This window comes from Phascolarctos cinereus, unplaced genomic scaffold (genome assembly GCF_003287225.1).
Source record: "Phascolarctos cinereus isolate Bilbo 61053 unplaced genomic scaffold, phaCin_HiC Scaffold_726;HRSCAF=1367, whole genome shotgun sequence".
Lineage (NCBI taxonomy): Eukaryota > Metazoa > Chordata > Mammalia > Diprotodontia > Phascolarctidae > Phascolarctos > Phascolarctos cinereus.
The window spans coordinates 261,367,033-261,384,390 of NW_027556098.1; the positions used below are offsets into that span (position 1 = coordinate 261,367,033).

A 17,358-nucleotide genomic window follows, 5' to 3' on the forward strand; every position below is an offset into this window, starting at 1 on the left:
GTATGCTCAAGAAACCCCAGTGACATTTTTGTCTCTGAGATCAAATGTGGGCCTCTGCTTAGTTTTTAAACCTCTTTACCACCTGGCTATAATTTACCTTTCTAGATTTAGTACCTGTTACTGTCATTTACATATTCTGTGATCCAGCCCTTCTACCTTAAGTTCCATTTCCCATCTCCATACCTAGGAAGATTTTCTCCTTCCTTAACCTTTGCCTCTTAGACTGCTTAGCTTCCTTTAAAGCTTAGCTTAAGTACTTCCTCCTGTATAAGGTCTTTCCTGATCCCTCCAGATACTAGTGCTACCCCTATCTTACAATTATCTCGTGTGTGTTTCTCTGTGTGTGTGTGTGTGTGTGTGTGTGTGTGTCTGTGTGTGTGTGTGTCTCTGTCTGTCTGTCTGTGTCTGTGTGTGTGCGTCTGCCTGCTTCCCCTTTGTAAGCTCCTAGGTTAAACTGTTTCATTTTTGCTTGTTTATCTGTTACTTCACTCATTTCCTGGCATGTTGCAGGTGATTAATAAATACTTGTTGCTTGACAATTCTAAAGGTGGAATGGACTTTGGAGGTCCTATGTCCAATTCCCTACCTAATGGGTGAATGCTGTCTATATTGTATTTTATGTAGTTGTTATGTGCTGTATTGAAATGTGTACTGAGATTTGCTTCATTAAAAGAAGAATCAAAGTCTGTAGAGCTGATAATACCACAGTGCTCTGTCCTGCTTCTACTACATATGGCATATTATGTTCAGTTCATGGTATCATGTTTTAGGAAGGATGTTGATGAGCCAGAAGGTTTCTAAAGGAAGGTAACTAGGATGTTAAAATGTTTTTGTTTTTTCAGAATTTCATTTGTACTAACTATCCCACTTGGGGTAACTTCCACTGTAGAATTTTAGTCCATGGGATCCTACCTATCCATTTTCTGAAATCCTGGATTACTGTCATCCCAAAATCTAGGATGCAGGTCAGGCTATTCCTGGATTTTCTCTCTGTCACAAATCTAAGATGGAGTAACTACTTTGTCCTCAACATTTCCATCATTTCCACTCAGTTTTTGCTTATGATGACAGCCAAATAAAGAATAGAATTTCTCCTGGAAGTATCAACACTGATTGGGGAGGGCCATAATTGTCAAATTAAGGCTTCTCTTTTTTCCCCTTTAACTGTACCTTCTCAATCTCCTTTCTTGGATCACCATTTTTCTCCAGTCAGTGTGGGTAAGGCTCTCTCTTTGGGTTGCTTCTCTTTGCTTTTGCACATGCTTTACCTTGCTCATCTCAGTTATTCCCATGAATTCAAGTACCTTCTTATGTAAACGACTCTCGTATATCTATATTTAGTCATCACCTCTCTCCTGAACTTTAATTTTACATTGGTAACTACCTGCTCAACATCTTCTCTAGAATGTCCCATAGGCATCTCAAACTCAACGTGTCCAAAACTGAATTTTTTCTTCCTTAAATTTGCTCTTCTTTCAGAATAGTAATATAACCTGTTGATGTTAAAGGCACCTCCATCACTGTTCTCTTAGGCTCCCAGGTTCATATCCTGAGTAATTTTCAACTCTTTATCTTTCACTGCCCATATCAAATTAGATGCCAAGTCTTGTCTACATCCATAAACTCTTTTGCATTATTCTCTTTTCTCTACTCTGTGGATTATGACTCTGATTGAAGTAGGCTTTATAACCTCTTCCTGGACTACTGTAACAGCTTTCTAATAGGTTTCTCCACTTCTGGTTTCCCTTCCACACAGCTGCCAAATGTGTGTAACGCATAGGTCTAACTATATGGAAAAAGAGCTAATTTTGGCCTCAGGACACTTGAGTTTGAATCCTAGCTCTGTCATTGGCTAGCTGTTTGACTGTGACAATAACTTCCCCTTTTTGAGCCTCAGTTTTTTCATCTGTAAAATGAAGGGATTGGGCCAAATGATATCCTTTCCAGTTCCACATCTGTGATCTTATTCTGCTGAAGAAAAATGTTTATAGTCTGATATTTAAGTCCCTCCACTGGCTCCAATGTATGTTTTCAGACTTATGTCATAGTACTTGCCTTCTTGAATTTTCTGTTCCTGCAAGCTAGAATACTAGTTATTGCTGAACTAAACACCCCATCTCATTTCCATGTGTGTTTCTATGCCATTCCAAATGCCTTTCCTTATCCCTGCCTTTCAAAATCTTTTGTTTTCCTTCAGTGTTCAGCCCAGGTCCCATCTCTTCTATGAAGCTTTTCCTAATCTCCCTTATCTCTCACCCCTGGTTGTTAGCTCTCTCTGATGATACCTTAAATTTTTTAAAAAATTATTTATTTTTGTTACACTTTAAGTTCTGAATTGTCTCCTTCCCCTCTTCTCTACCCCACACTAGAGAAGGCTATCATTTTTTTGTGGGGGGGATGAGGCAATCGGGTGTTAAGTGACTTGCCCAGCTAGTGAGTGTTATATGTCTGAATCTGGATTTGAACTCAGGTCCTCCTGACTCCAGGGCTGGTACTCTATCCACTGTGTCACCTAGCTGCCCCTGAAGGCTATCATTTGACACGGATTTATGAATATATGTAAAACCGTATTATGCATACTTCTGTTTAATCAGTTCTTTCTGTGGATGGCATCTTCTTTCATAGGTCCTTTACAGCTGATTTAAGTGCTTATGGTACTCAGAATAACTTAGTTCACAATTATTCTTCAAACAGTATTGCTGTTGCTGTATACAAAATTCTCTTGGTTCTGCTTCCTTCACTTTTCATTATTTCATGCAAATCCATGTTTTTCTAAAATTAGCCATCTCATCATTTCTTACAGCACAGTAGTATTCCATAACAATCATATGACAACTTGTTTATCCGTTTCTCAGTTGATGGACATCTCCTCAATTTCATGTTCTTTGCCATGACAAAGAGATCTGCTGTAAATATTTTAGAGCTTATAAACTCTTTTCTTTTTTCCCTAATCAAGCCCTTGGAAAACAGAGCTAATACTGATATTCTTGGGTCAAAGAGTATACACAGTTTTATAAGTCTTTGGGCATAATTCCAGATTGCTCTACAAAATGGTTGGATCAGTTCACAGTTCCACCAACAGTGTATTTGTGTCCAAATTTTCCCACATCCTCTCCAACATTTGTCATTTTCCCTTATATCATTTTAGTCAATCTCATAGGTATGCGATGATCTCTCAAAATTGTTTTAATTTGCATTTCTCTAATCAGTAATCATTTAGAGCATTTTTTCATATAGTTCGCATACAGTTTTGATTTCTTCATCAAAAATTTGCCTGTTCATATCCTTTAACCATCTATCAATTGACTTGTTTCTGTTGTTGTACCGCTAGTGCCAACACATTGCCTTTTTCATGTTAGATATTTAATAAATGTTAATTGAGTTGAATTGAATTAATTTATTATAGTGGCAGTGGAAAACTACTGTGCCTTAGAAACCTAAATTGTATCAATAGTTCCAAAATAGTTGGATGTGAGAGATGGTGTGGTTAAGGTTTGGGAATGAATAAATATGGGAGAGTCAGATATGATTCTGAGGTTATGTAAACCTAAGTAATTGAGAGAATGGTAATACCCTGAACAGAATTAGTGAAGTGGGATGTAGTGGTAGATTTAGGGATAACGATGAATGTACAGAATGTTTGGTTTGCAGTAACAGTGGGACATAACATTTAGAAATCTCCCAGCAGACATTTAGGCAATGGAAAGTAGAGTTTGAAAAGAGACTAGGGTTGTCCATATAGGTTTATGTATTCTCTGCATATGGACAATGTCATATCTATGGAAGTGGCTAAGATTATTAGGGGATTGTTAGTATAAAGTGAGGGCAGCTAGATGGCATAGTGGAAACAATGCTGGGCCTGGAGTCAGGAAGGCTTTTATCTTCCTGAATTCAAATCAGACCTCAGACAATTGCTAGCTTTGTGACCCTGGGCAAGGCACTTAACTCTGTTTGCCTCAATTTACTCATCTATCAGATGAGCTGAAGAAGGAAATGGCAAACCACTCTAGTATCTTTGCCACGAAAACCCCAAATGGGGTCACAAAGAGTAGGACATAACTGAAATGAAGAGTTAGGTATGACTGAAATTACTGAGCGGTCAACAAGAAAAATATAAAGTGGGAAGAGAATCCAGGATAGAATTGAGCTTGGGAGCAGTAAATAGATTGTGATCCAGCAAAAGAAAATCAGTATTGAGTTTTAGTTAGGAGTTAGAACCAGAGGAGACCAATGGCCCAGGAGCCAAAAGAAACAATAACATGTAGGTAAGGGTGTGAGTGTGGACTGACAAAATCACTCAGTTGTTTTCCTTTAAAATTCTTTTTGAATGAGAAGAGATCATCTTAAGCAAATTAAAACTTCATCTTATTTTAATTATTATAGGTATTTCTACAATATGATTAAGTGAAGCTTCATAAATTTTAATTCTCCCTTGAGAGAATTTCCATTTTTAATCATTCTAGCACCAGTAACATGTTGTTTAGAATGTTATGTCCTTGTGGGCATATCAAGTTGTTTGTAAAAGAAACATTTATCAGATTTTAATGTGTCAAGTTCTTTTAACATTTTAGGGGAGTGGGGTTTGGAGGGGAAATTTTCATCTTGATCCTTGTATAATTGTGTTTATTTTCCTTGTGACCTTTTCCAGTTTAATTCAGTAAGCATATTAAATGTTTATAAAAGACACTGCTAAATTCTGGGAAAGATAAAAAGGATGTTCTTTGCTGTCAAAGAGTATGCAGTCTACAAAGTGAGGCTGACTATGATATAGACATGATGGTACTGCACTAGGGTAAAGATTCAGATGAAGTGATCTAGGAAAATTTGTGAGAAAAGAGAAATCAAGTGGCAGGATGAGGGTTTGGAGAGCCTATCAGTGAAAGTTTCTAGAGTCATTGGCAATGTGCTTTGATAGGAAAATCTCTGCACTTGTCTGAAGACCTAGGTTGAAGTTCCAGCCTTGTTACTTACTGGTAGGAGCAGGGAAAAGCACTAAAAGATTTTGAACCTCAATTTCATTATCTGCAAAATGGGAAATGACAATAAGACATGGACTATTTACTTCACAGTGAACAAAGTGCTCTCTTTGTGAACTAAATTGTTAATGTGAAACATTATTCTCCATATTCTAGTAATAGTAACATCTATATAATTCTTTTAAGGTTTACAAAGTACTTTGCGTATCTTACCTCATTTGATTCTTAGAGCCACCCTATGAGTTAAGTGGTGGTGTTATCCTCATTTTCAAATAAGGAAATTGAGATTGAGAGGTTAAGTGACTGCCTTGGGCCACATAGCTAAAAAGTTAGCATCTGAGGCATTATTTGAACTTAGCTTTTTGACTCTCAAGTCTTGAACCATATCCAGTATGCCACATACGCACCAGAGGGTATAGACTGTCATTATGTAATAAGGAAAATCCACTTATTAATAAGTATTGCTGTCATATGTAATATGTGTTTAGATTATCTTATTTTAGACTAATAGATGTACCACTAAATTGAAGGTTGCTTTTAAATAATTCAGAATTAAAGGGTGTATTTTTTTTAACGTAGCTATTCACAGGTCATATGTGGGCCTCTAACGTGAATGAATTCTGATGTACAGATGGCACCTATTGTATTAGAGCTATCATATGGAGGTTTTGCAGATACAGACACAATGTGACTTTCCTTTTTCTGTTACTTGAGCTCTTGCTTGTGCTGTTATTACTGTTCCGTTATTAGTTCACCTGGTGTTCATAAATGCTTGAGGGTTTTGGCAGTGCTAATCGTAAATGACAATACCATAGAATTCCTATTTTGCACAAAGAATGTTTGGCAGGCATCCCGGTATGTTGCTTCTGTAATGTTTCTTTTTCCAGATCTATTACTGTGCCTTTTATTGGCATTCTATTTCCGAGGATCAGGTTTGGTTTTGGCCTTTTTTTTTTTAGCTTAATCTCTTGGGGAAAGCTGAAAGGATCAAAGGACCAGAGACTCTCGATCAGTGAGGTCAGCTTCATCCATGGCAAGGGTTGGAAAATATGCAGGTGAGGCCTTACTGCACCTGCCAGTTCCCCTTACTCTAAGGATTTATGATGACTGGGACCACATGGTGTTAAGTTGCAGTGAGTTTATAGCTGTGGCACCAGAAAAAGAAAGTGGTACAGTTTCTATTACTGATGGATAGGGAGGTAGTTGTAGAAATGATTCTGTATTTGGCTGTAAAGTTGTGCTGATTATTCTTGAAATTTTTTATTTAAAGCTAGGTGGGTAGATATTGTGTCAGTATGTTGAATTTTAAATTCCTGTTGTTACCATAAAATCCTTTTATGGCATAAAACATTGATAATGATAGAAAATTTTGCTGTAGGAAAGTGTCCTAATACTGCATGGTGGCTAGATGGTAATTAATATAAAATGAATTATTTTTCATTATTTTTACTCTTTCTAATTTCTGTTACACTTGCTTCCAGAATATGCATTCTTGATAACAGGCTTATTGATAGTTTTTCTATGTAGATTAACAGAAGTGCTCTGAGCATAGGTCACTAGACATGGACTGTCCTTGGGTTTTAGAAGAGGGTTTCTTTAGTTCGTGGTTAAGGTGGTTGTTGCTGTTATTAACCATATTAATAACATTAGTTATTATAATACTATACAAAAAATTTTATAATAGTAACTGTTGGTGTAGGAATTCAGTACGCCAATGCAGATTGCAGTGTATCTGTGATTTGTCAGATAAGTCCTTGAGAGATGCCAGAGACGCAGAGGATGTGTCTTGCTCAAAGCCAGGCAGTTAGGACTATCAAGATGGAATTTTAACCCAGGTTTTCTTTCTTTCTTTCTTTCTTTCACATTTGTGTTAAAAAATTTTGTGTTCCAATTTTTCTCCCTCTCCTCCCCCCTCCCTAAAATGGTAAGCAATTTGATATAGGTTATACGTGTATAGTCATGTAAAACATATCTCCACATTAGTCATATTGTGAAAGAAGAAACAGATCAAAATGAAAAAGCCATGAAAAAAATAAAGTGAAAATAGTATGCTTTAATCTGCATTCAAGACCCCATCAGTTCTTTCTCTGGATGTAGATGGCATTTTCCATCTTGAGCCCTTTGGAATTGTCTTTAACTCAGGTTTCTTGACTCCCAGCCCAACACTTTGGCTATCATACTATGCTGCCTCAATAACTGTCACTGTTGTTAGTATTAATTCCTTATTTTTTTATATTACTTTTTAAAACACAGTTGAAGCACTTCACAAGTATCCAATCATAATTTATCACTGCAGTATAACCTGTTAGGTATTTTTGCATTAGATACCCATTTTATAATTAAGGAAACTGACTCACAGAGGAATTTATAGGACTTACTCAAGGTGCCACCAAGTGATAGAGCTAGGACTGAGTCCCACGCCTCCAGATTCCTATTCTGCTGTTCTTTTTCTAGACTAGTAGTTTCCCAAACGAGAGTGCTGCAACATGTATTTATATCATAGTTCTCTCCCCAAACGAGCAGACAGAGTAAAACAATTTTAGGGCTTTAAGGTTTTATAGAAGGAAATTGCCTCTCCTTTGTTTGTCATTATTTTGTGTTGCTGGGTTAGGCTGGTTCATCAGTCTTGAGGTTATGTGACAGTTAGAAGGTGACTTTTCTTTTGCTACTGAAGAATTCAGGCATCAGGGGCAGCTAGGTGGTGCAATGGATAGAGCATGGGCCTTGGAGTCAGGAGGACTTGAGCTCAAATCCCACCTCAGATACTTGACACTTACTAGCTGTGTGACCCTGGGCAAGTCACTTAACCCTATTGCCTAGCCGCAGTCCCCATCCATCCCTGTCTCCCGTTCCCCCCCCCCAAAAAAAAAAAGAATTCAGGCATCAGAGCCTTTGCTGGAAATTGTGTAAGTACCCACTATAATGACAAAAAAGTCATTTTAGTTTCACTCCTGTCACTTTAGGAAGTTGTTTTGAAAAAATGGAAGAGAAATGAGAGTAAAGATGATAGGGTTTGCTATAAAAATAAGAAAACAAACTTCATTGTGGGCATGGTTGGGATCATGCATAAGCAGAATAAGAGACAGAAAAAAAGGGTGAAAAGAAGATTAGGGAATTTTTTAAAGGCTATATTTATGGCTGTGTACCTGTGTTATTAGTATAATTAAGTATTTTGAAGTACAAATGTGCTTTCATTCTGATACAAAATACTAATATATTAATTTATCTTTTTCCTTAGGAAAAAAAATATAAGCCAGAGATCAAGAGAATTCTTTATTCAGACTTTGAGTTGAATTGATTTCCATTTTTACAGTACTGTTTGTGTAGTGCAGTATTAACCTTCAAATTTTTCTTTTTGACCTCTGTCAACTAGAATGTAGTGATGAAACATTTTAATTTTGGATGATTTAGTAAAAGTAAAGTTATTTTGTCTACATATCTTGTCTGATGTGTCATTAATTAATATAAAATGTTAGGGGTAAAGGTAAAGGCTCCTTCCAGCTGAAAGTCCTATGATAGCCCTTTAAAATATGGGTTTGACTATGGACCCCTGCTGTAGGGGTATCCGTCTCAGGATAACTTAAATAATTAAAGAAAATGCTTAATTTCAATTAGAGATTTGTGGGAATGGAACAAGCATTTATTAAAGGCTTACCTGTATACCAGACACTGTACTAACTGCTTTACAAATGTTGTCTCATTTGGTCCTCACAAGGAAGGTGCTGTTATTTCCATTTTACAAAGGAGGAAACTGAGAGCTACAGAGATTAAGTGACTTGCTCAAGGTCACCCAGCTGTTATCTGAGGCAGGATTTGGTCTTTCTAACTCCACAGCCAGTGCTTTAGTCACTTTGCCTATCTTGTTGCCTAGGTTAATGAAAATAAAGATGTAATTTTCCCCCATCTAAGCTCATTGACTACCTGAAATCTATCAGTGGTTTTAGACCCTGGGTTAAGAATCCCTGACCTAAAGGAAAAATACTGGGACTTTTTAGTGAACCTTGTATACTAGTGTTCAGTATAATAACTTGATACGCACATGGATAAATGCTCTTAGTGATAAAAATAAGAAAAATACATAGTAAACACATAGATGAAATAGTAGTTATCATCTACACAAGATGTTAACATCTCTCTCTCTGAAATCTTGCTTTTGAATTCATCTCAAATCACCCTCTTCAAAGTAATCAGTGGTCTCAGTTGCCCAATCTGATGACCTTTTCTCAGCCCTTATCCTTCTTGACCTCTCTGTAGCCTTTGATACTCTAGGTTATCCCCTCCTGCATACTCTTTCCTCTCAAGGTTTAGTTCTCCTTTCTATCCATCTGCTTCTTTTTAGCCACCTTTGCTGGTTCTTTATCCTTACCTTGCTCTTTATCCTCACTAACCATAGGCATCTTACAAGTCTCTCTTACTGGGCCTTCTTGCTTTTTGATCTGCAGTCTTCTTTTTTTATCAGTTCTTCTGGGTTCAGTTAACGTTTCTGTGCAGGTAATTTCCAGATCTAAATGTCCAACTTTCCTCTGTATTCTGAACTACAGTTATGTACTCCGACTGTTTCTTGTATATTTTGAACTGTATGTCCCAGAGACACTTACAAGCTCATCATGTCCATAAACAGAATTTATTATCCCCACCCTCATCTCCAGCTCTTCCCACTACCAGATTTCCCTGTCGCCATTGAAGATGATGTCATACTTGACTCATTCTCACTCTACATATCCAAGTGAATTGCCAAATTTTGTGGTTTTATCTTCATAACAATATCTGTATCTCTCTATATATCCATTTCTCTTTACTCACATATCCACTTCCTGAGATCTGACCCTCATGACTTCATGCCTAGACCATTGTAGTAGCCTGCTAGTTGGTCTCCCTGCCTCAAGTCCTTTCCTACTCTAATTTATCCTCTATTCAGCTGCAAAAGTGATTTTTTTTAGTGTAGTTCTGGTCATGTCACCCTCATGCTTGGTGAGTTCTAGTGGCTGCTTATCACCTCCAGGATCAAATCTAAATTCCTGGTGGCGTTTAAGACCCTAACCTACCTTTCCAGTCTTCTTACACGCCACAGTCCAGTTACCCTGGCTTACTTGTGTTCAGAGAACACAACACTCTATGTCCTATATCTGTGCCTTTCATTGACTCTCTCGTGGAAGCCTGAAATGCTTTCCCCATTTATTTCTTCCTCTTAGTTTTCCTGTATTCCTTCAAGACTTGGCTCAAAACCCATCTACTACAGTAGGGCTTTGCCTGTTCCCCCTACTATTCATAGCTCCCTCCTCCTCCCTTTCAGATTATCTTCTAGCTACTCTCTCTGTTCTTGTATTTTCCTAGTTATTTTTATACATGTTGTATCTCCTTTATTGAAATGTCTGCCCCTTGAGGGTGAGGATTGTGTTAACGTTTCACTGTATCCCCAGTGCTTCAAACGGTACCTGGCACATAGTAAGTACTTGATAAATGACTGTCCAGTAATCCAGCTCTAACTAGAATGAAAGGAAAATAGCAATAATACATGGCATGAACATGATAGAAATAATTTGCTTTCAAAGTATTCTGTATTTTTTCTTACTGGCTTCAGAAATGATTCTTTAGGAGGGAAAAACTGAAAACATAAAAAAAAGCTTTTACTTGGCTGTCACATTTAATCCACTTAAACTTCTATTTTTATAATATTACTATATTTTTCATGCTACAAGTAAAGTACAGAAAGTAGCCTTAGTTTAAAACAAATTTATAAGATAGGAAATGAAAAGTTAATCATTTACTTCAGTGGGTATGTGGTCTTTGCCATATTGAAGCTTCTTCCAACAGAGCAGCTCCCAACATCTCCCTATCTTCTTCTCTGTGACATTCTTGTCCCTGCTGTCCATAAATCCACAGTAGAAGAGCTGGTAGCCTTCTACAGGTACCACTGCAACACTCAGCCTCCATGATTGTTGTCCTTTGTTCTCCCTTCTGGCCTTCTCCTTGTTCATCAAACAGGTCTTTGGTGATACCTGTAATATAATTTGAGGTGTACTTCATTGGTAATATATTTTCTACCCCAACTATGACCATCTCCATTTCTTTTTGAGTGACCCACCCACAATTTTCATTCCATTTTTCACAGCTACATAGAATGGGTTGAATTGTATTTGTTTGCCTAATTGCCGAGAGCTTTTAATAACCTAGAATTTTCTTCCTACAAAAAAAGGAAATTAATACCATTATCTTAATACTGTTATTCTTATGGTGATATATTCTATAGGCCTTAATTATATATAGTTAGTGCTGTAGATCAGGAGTGGCTAAGTTGTTTCCTTTTTATTTTAAAAAATTATTTAGATTTCTAGCTTTGTCTCCTATCTCCCCTTTCCTTCAATTTTTGGTTATTTCAGAGCACTTCCACTAGAGGGCAGGTAAGGAAGGAGAAGTAAAATTCAAATTCACCTAGTTCGTGTGAATGATAGTTACTTATACTAATCCTAGTGAAATACTGGAATTTTTTGTGTGTGAAAAACAAGAGGTGTTCTTTCAGCCCTCAAAGTATTCCCCCCCCCGTCAGAACAGACTCAAGATAGAGATCTCAGAAAACAACAGAATAAACAGCCGTGATTTTTAAAAATTCCAGCATTTCAAATAGTTCACTAATATTGTTTTCTGCTTTTATAGTCATAAGTCATAATTTAAAATGTTAGCATATTCTTTGAATTGCCATCTTATTTTTTACAAGTAGTCATTTGGATAATTGAATAATCAGAGAGTTGCCTCAATTCAGATTTCATAGTTGAACATATGTTCATATCCAGGTCAGCATATCCAGATACTGGCTTAGTCAAACTCTTCCCATATTGTGCTTCTTTAGTAAAGTAGTTTAGTTAATTATAAAAATGTTATTAGGAAAGTTCTCTTCAGAAATGCCCATGAATGTTCTGTGGTCAGTTTATGATTGCCAGAAATTTATTTTGTTATACTACACGTTATAATGTCATTGAATAATATTGAATACCATGAATTAAGTTTTCAGATTTATTTGCAATGATAGATGTTTTAATAGAGTACTTTTTATTTTAACTGTTGTTGATTAATTTAGAATTAAAATGGATGAAATGGATTTCCAGTAATGACATGTATATTTGGTTTATTCTTTCTTGGCATTTGTACTGCATTATTTACATATTTCATTTGATCAGATGCTTCTTACAGCTAGATTAACAGAGACACATATTTTATGTATTATAAGCTTGTCACAAAGACTTAAAAACAGACAGGAAAAACTTGGAGAAAATTATTTCCCTTTAGTGTAAATTTTGACACCTATTACTTGCAATTGGTGTTCTGCCTTTTGTTCCTTGCACATTAGGCATCCTATATATCAAAAGTGAATTTATCCCTTTGGTATGTCACATAATTACGATCAAACTGTTATCTTACATGCCTATAGCATTCTTTTTTCCAGTACTTAATACCTTTTATTCCTTGGCCTCATGCATGAATTATGCAGTGTATGTGAAGAGGCTTAAACTGTTTCCATTACATTCTTTCTGAATGGATCCTGTTGTATCCAGGATATACATATTTTTTAAACAAAGTAAGAATGTTATTGTTGACCTTGACACCAGATAACTGGGTAGACATTATATAGCTATGTTTGAATCCTCACAAAATGTGATGCTAAAGCCAACAGAGTCCTGGCGTGAGACCCTCTTGGACAGCAGAGTTATGGATCTTTTCTTTACAGTAAGTCTAATTCTTCATCTTTGATAATAAAGACTACAGAGAAGTTCCACTGAAAAAGTAAATTGCTTTTGGATTTTTCTTAAATTTATAAAGGTGGGAGATATTTTAATATGTTTAAAGTTTTTTTGTTTATTTTGGTTTGTTTTGGGGTTTGTTTTTTGTTTTTTGTTTTTCAGAAAACTTTTTCACGTAGTGACTTTTCCATTGGGGAAATTAAATGTAAATGTTCTTAATAATTTATGCCATTGATATGGAACTATTATGTGAAGTTTAATACTTTTTAGAGTAATGCACATTTGTATGTTTTGTAACTGTTTCAAGTTTTAAACTAATATTATTGAGTAATGTATCTTAAATACTTCTGTTCTAAATAGGCCTGTATATTGCACTCTGCAAATATCAAATAAATGCTGCATTCCAATATTTGCCAATCTCACACAACAGTTGAAGATGGAAAACATTTGCATTTTTTTCAGCTAGTTTGCAATTGTAATATAAAAGTATAGATTGGATAATTACTGGTAAAATGAACAGTTAAAGGCCAAGATTTTCCCTTATTTGTAGTTTTCCAGTTTTTATATATTCCTTTTCTTTTTTGGTGAATGTTTCTGTTTGATACGATGGCACCATTGAGAGTTAAAAAAAAAGCATTGTAGTTTTGTCTAGTTCATATTCATATTCAGAATTCTTTGTGTGTATGCAAGCATAAACATAGACAATTTTTGTCATTTTGAGATTGAACATAAATCAGTTTGTATTTTCATTTGTAATTCATAAAAATAGTATGCCAAAAACATTGTCAAGATTAACGGGCTAAATGTAAATAAATCTTGAATACAATTGTCTGTCTCAACTGAAATAAATTGTTTTGAAATGTATTCAAGTTTATATTTTTATAAAGACTTATTTCACTTGATTGAAAGTAGATATTGCTCCAGCAGTTTTTGAAAAGGTGAAAAACTTGCTGGCAGAACTCGAAACAGCTATACCAAATCTGAACAGCTGTCTAGACAAACCAAACAGCTGCTGCTGTCAGCTGTGAACTGCCTCATGCAAATAACTTTTGAGTTTGGAGGTTAACTCTTTCTTGAATAGCCATATTGACAAATCTTTAAAGTTTGTAGCTAGTTATTAATTCTACTTTAAGATGTATTTTAAATGGTTTATCTGCTGAATTATGACCTAATTTAGTATTCAATGAGACATAAAAATGATTTCCTTATATACACACACACACAGAGTTATTCCAAGGGGGACTAATGCTTGGCTCTGTTGAATATTTCTGAATATAGTTTTCAACTTGAACACAAAAATAAACATACAACTCTTCAATTGTATGTCATGTTCAGTTCAGAAATCTTTTCCATTGTCATGCAGCCCTTCTCCCCTCACTCCACTTTTCCCTTTATAATGAAAGTGGACTATTGGAAAGAGCCCTGGACTTGGAGGCTGAAGGGCTTTAGGTCAAATCCCACTTCTGACGCTTCACTGTGTGAGCGGGCATAGTCCTATGAGAAATTTGAGCCTCCGTTTCCTTATCTATAAAATAGAAATAATAGTAATTGCTTCACAGGATTGTAGTGAGGCTCTAGTGATATACATACATGCATGTATGCATATACACCTACATACATACATGTGTGTATAGCTCTATCTAAACATGTATACACACACATATAATTTATGCACACACATATGTATCTGTGTATGTGACCATATAATACTTAGTGAAAATGTCTGTTATGCACTTATTTGGAGACTGGGCTAACTTTATAATAATGTAATATGTTTTTGACTCAGTAATGACAATATCACTTATGTTTGAATTACAGTTGCTGTTACAATGGAATGTAGCCTCCCTTCACGAACCCTGAATTGTTTTCTTAACCAGCCACGTTGACTAGAAGTGGTATTGGAAAGCAAGAATGGGAGAGTTAAGGAACATATTCAGTGGAAGTGTGGAGTGAGGATGGGAGAAACCAAGGGCTGTATTCATTGTATCCAAGTTCTAAGTTAGAACTTGGAATAGTTTTCCCATAGAAACAATGTTATAAATGAGATTGGGTTCCTAGGCTAGCCCATAGACATTTATCTAACCTATTATGTGTCCAGCTGATTTAGCAACTAAAAATGCATGTTGAATTCCAAACAACCAACTTCAGAACGAACCTTTGCAATACAACTTATTCATTAATTGGGAACTGCCTACATATCTTAATTTTTGTGTAGTAATGGATGAGAGGTTACTATATAGACTTCATTAGATGCCATAGAACGTATTTGAAAGATGTTTATATTTCCTGAGCAAAATGATTTTTTTAATGTGCAAAAGTGGAGAAAATAGTTACTAAAAAGTAAAAACTTGCAAATATAGTTGAGTTTTTGAAGTATTTATATATTTAATACTATAAGCTGAAGAAAGTTCAAAGATGAAGATGGAGTCAGTCATCAAGTATTTACTGAGCAACCAATATGTGCCCAGCACTATGCTAGGTTATCCTATGAGATACAAAAGTAAGTATAAAATGTAGTACGTGCCTTGAGGAATTTAGAATGTAGTTGGAGAAATCAAATTAAGTAGACTGATTATACAGAACAGTCTGGTGATAAATAATGGCATAGAACTGTGTAGGAACAGTTTAGAAAAGGGAAGGACTAACCTAATCTCTAGTAAAACGTAGACTTTTTTTTGCAAAACTGAAGTGTGACCATTTTTATTGTCAAAAGTGAAGTGTGATCAGTTTCTAACTCATTCTCAAAAAGTTGGGTGCTTTTGTAGTGCCTACGTTAAGCAACCTATGCTAAAAATAATGTTTTATGACACTGTATCATGTGACAGAGATGAAATATTTCTTTAAAATATACCTGAAAGCATAAACAGTATTAGTTTATCTAGTATAAATATGGTCTTTAGAGCACTGTGGTAGTTGTTTTGAAACAATATTGCATGCCTGAAATAAAACCTGGGCAGACTTTTGAAATGGATTTATACTATTAAATATTCCTTTGAAATGGCAGTATAGTAGAGCAAAGGTGAATTTAAAGGAAACAGAAAATTATAGTTGTAAAATTTTGAACAAATGAATGAATTTGTAGGGATCGTAATGCATTTGGTTTTCATATCTTCGCTGTTTACTTCCACTAAAGGAGCATCTATATACTCTTGATTGAACTTGATGACTAACTTTAGCAAGACTCTGTAGCCTAGGCATAGTTAGCATAATACAGATGACTGTCGTTATTGCTGTTTTTAGAAGGAGCAGTATGTCTGACTGGCTGGCATCTGTTTCTCTCTTTAAGACATAACATGCTGTAGACAGTTAAATTTTCAAAATGTAGGTAGCACCCGGTGGATAGTTAGTTTTGGGATGTTTAAAATTATGGCTTATGAAGTTAGTGCATCGGAGGATGAAATAATATTTAAGTGTGCTCTGATTTAGGAATTAAATAACTTCGTTTAAAAATAAACAGCTAGTGTGAGCTCTTTCTTGTTTGGAGAGGTAGACATGTAATTTGATAAAGAGAATTTATTTTTATGAATTGGCAGCGAATCTTTCTTACAGGTACATCGTAAAATTAGAGAAGATTCAGATATGGCACAAGATTCACTCCAGTGCCTAGCCCAGTTAGCCTCTCTTCATGGACCCATCTTTCCCGATGAAGGTTCACAAGTGGATTACCTGGCACATTTCATTGAGGGTTTACTGAATACCATCAATGGGTATGTATACTTAACTTGCCTCTTTAAACATAATGGTGATTTTAAGTGCTTTTTCATTTTTATTTTTGCAGTTAGCAGAGGAACAAGTAACAGGTGACTTTTTTTCCTCTTAACACTTTAAAGTATATCTGCATTGGTGGCTAGCATGAAATAATTGCACTAATCTTTGAAAATGAATAGATGGTGTATGTGAGGGAACCCTTTCGTGCTCAATAATAAATGTATCTTTGATCTATAGGATTGAAATAGAAGACTCTGAAGCAGTGGGGATCTCCAGCATTATCAGCAATTTGATAACTGTGTTCCCTCGAAATGTTTTAACTGCCATTCCAAATGAACTCTTTTCTTCCTTTGTTAACTGCCTCACACATCTCACTTGTTCTTTTGGGCGAAGTGCTGCTCTGGAAGAAGTGGTGAGTAAACTACTCTAAAGTAGGAGTTGCTTCTTTGATTTTTCACTTGGAAATCTGTTATCCTCTGATGGTATTTTGGAAGATGAGGCTTATAGCCTGCTTTGTTTTCACGCGTAAGTCTTTTGGCATGCATATTCTTTTACACATTGGGACCATGAAGAATGACAAATTCATTTATAAATTGACTTCTGAGATTCTAGTTTGAAAGTATATCAACAAATGGAAAGTTTAGATATTTAGAGCTTCAATTTTGAAATAATTTAGTGTTTGGAGTAAATTTAATAAAATACTTGCACTTAAATGTTAGTAAATTTGCCTCTAAAATATTAATAGCCTACTGTTATATAATAGAGCTTTTAATTGTTACTTCAGAGTTCAGGTATGACTTCTTCATAAAATGCTTCTAAAAGTTAAAATGGTCCTGGTTTAGTATAATATCTTTTTTTTTTTAAAGAAATCCCAAGTTTAGAATTTTAAAAAAATAATCCAGTTATAATTGGGTTCCTGACCATTGTTAACATCCTTT

The 17,358-nt window shown here is 35.5% G+C and overlaps 1 protein-coding gene across 1 annotated transcript in view; it reads left to right on the top strand.

Annotated features, from left to right (window-relative positions):
- XPO4 (exportin 4) overlaps positions 1-17,358 on the top strand; it is a 129,208-nt gene that overhangs the window by 58,064 nt on the left and 53,786 nt on the right. The window contains 3 exon segments of the mRNA XM_020968782.2: positions 12,586-12,698; positions 16,262-16,419; positions 16,658-16,832. Coding sequence (XP_020824441.1) covers positions 12,586-12,698; positions 16,262-16,419; positions 16,658-16,832 — 446 coding nt within the window.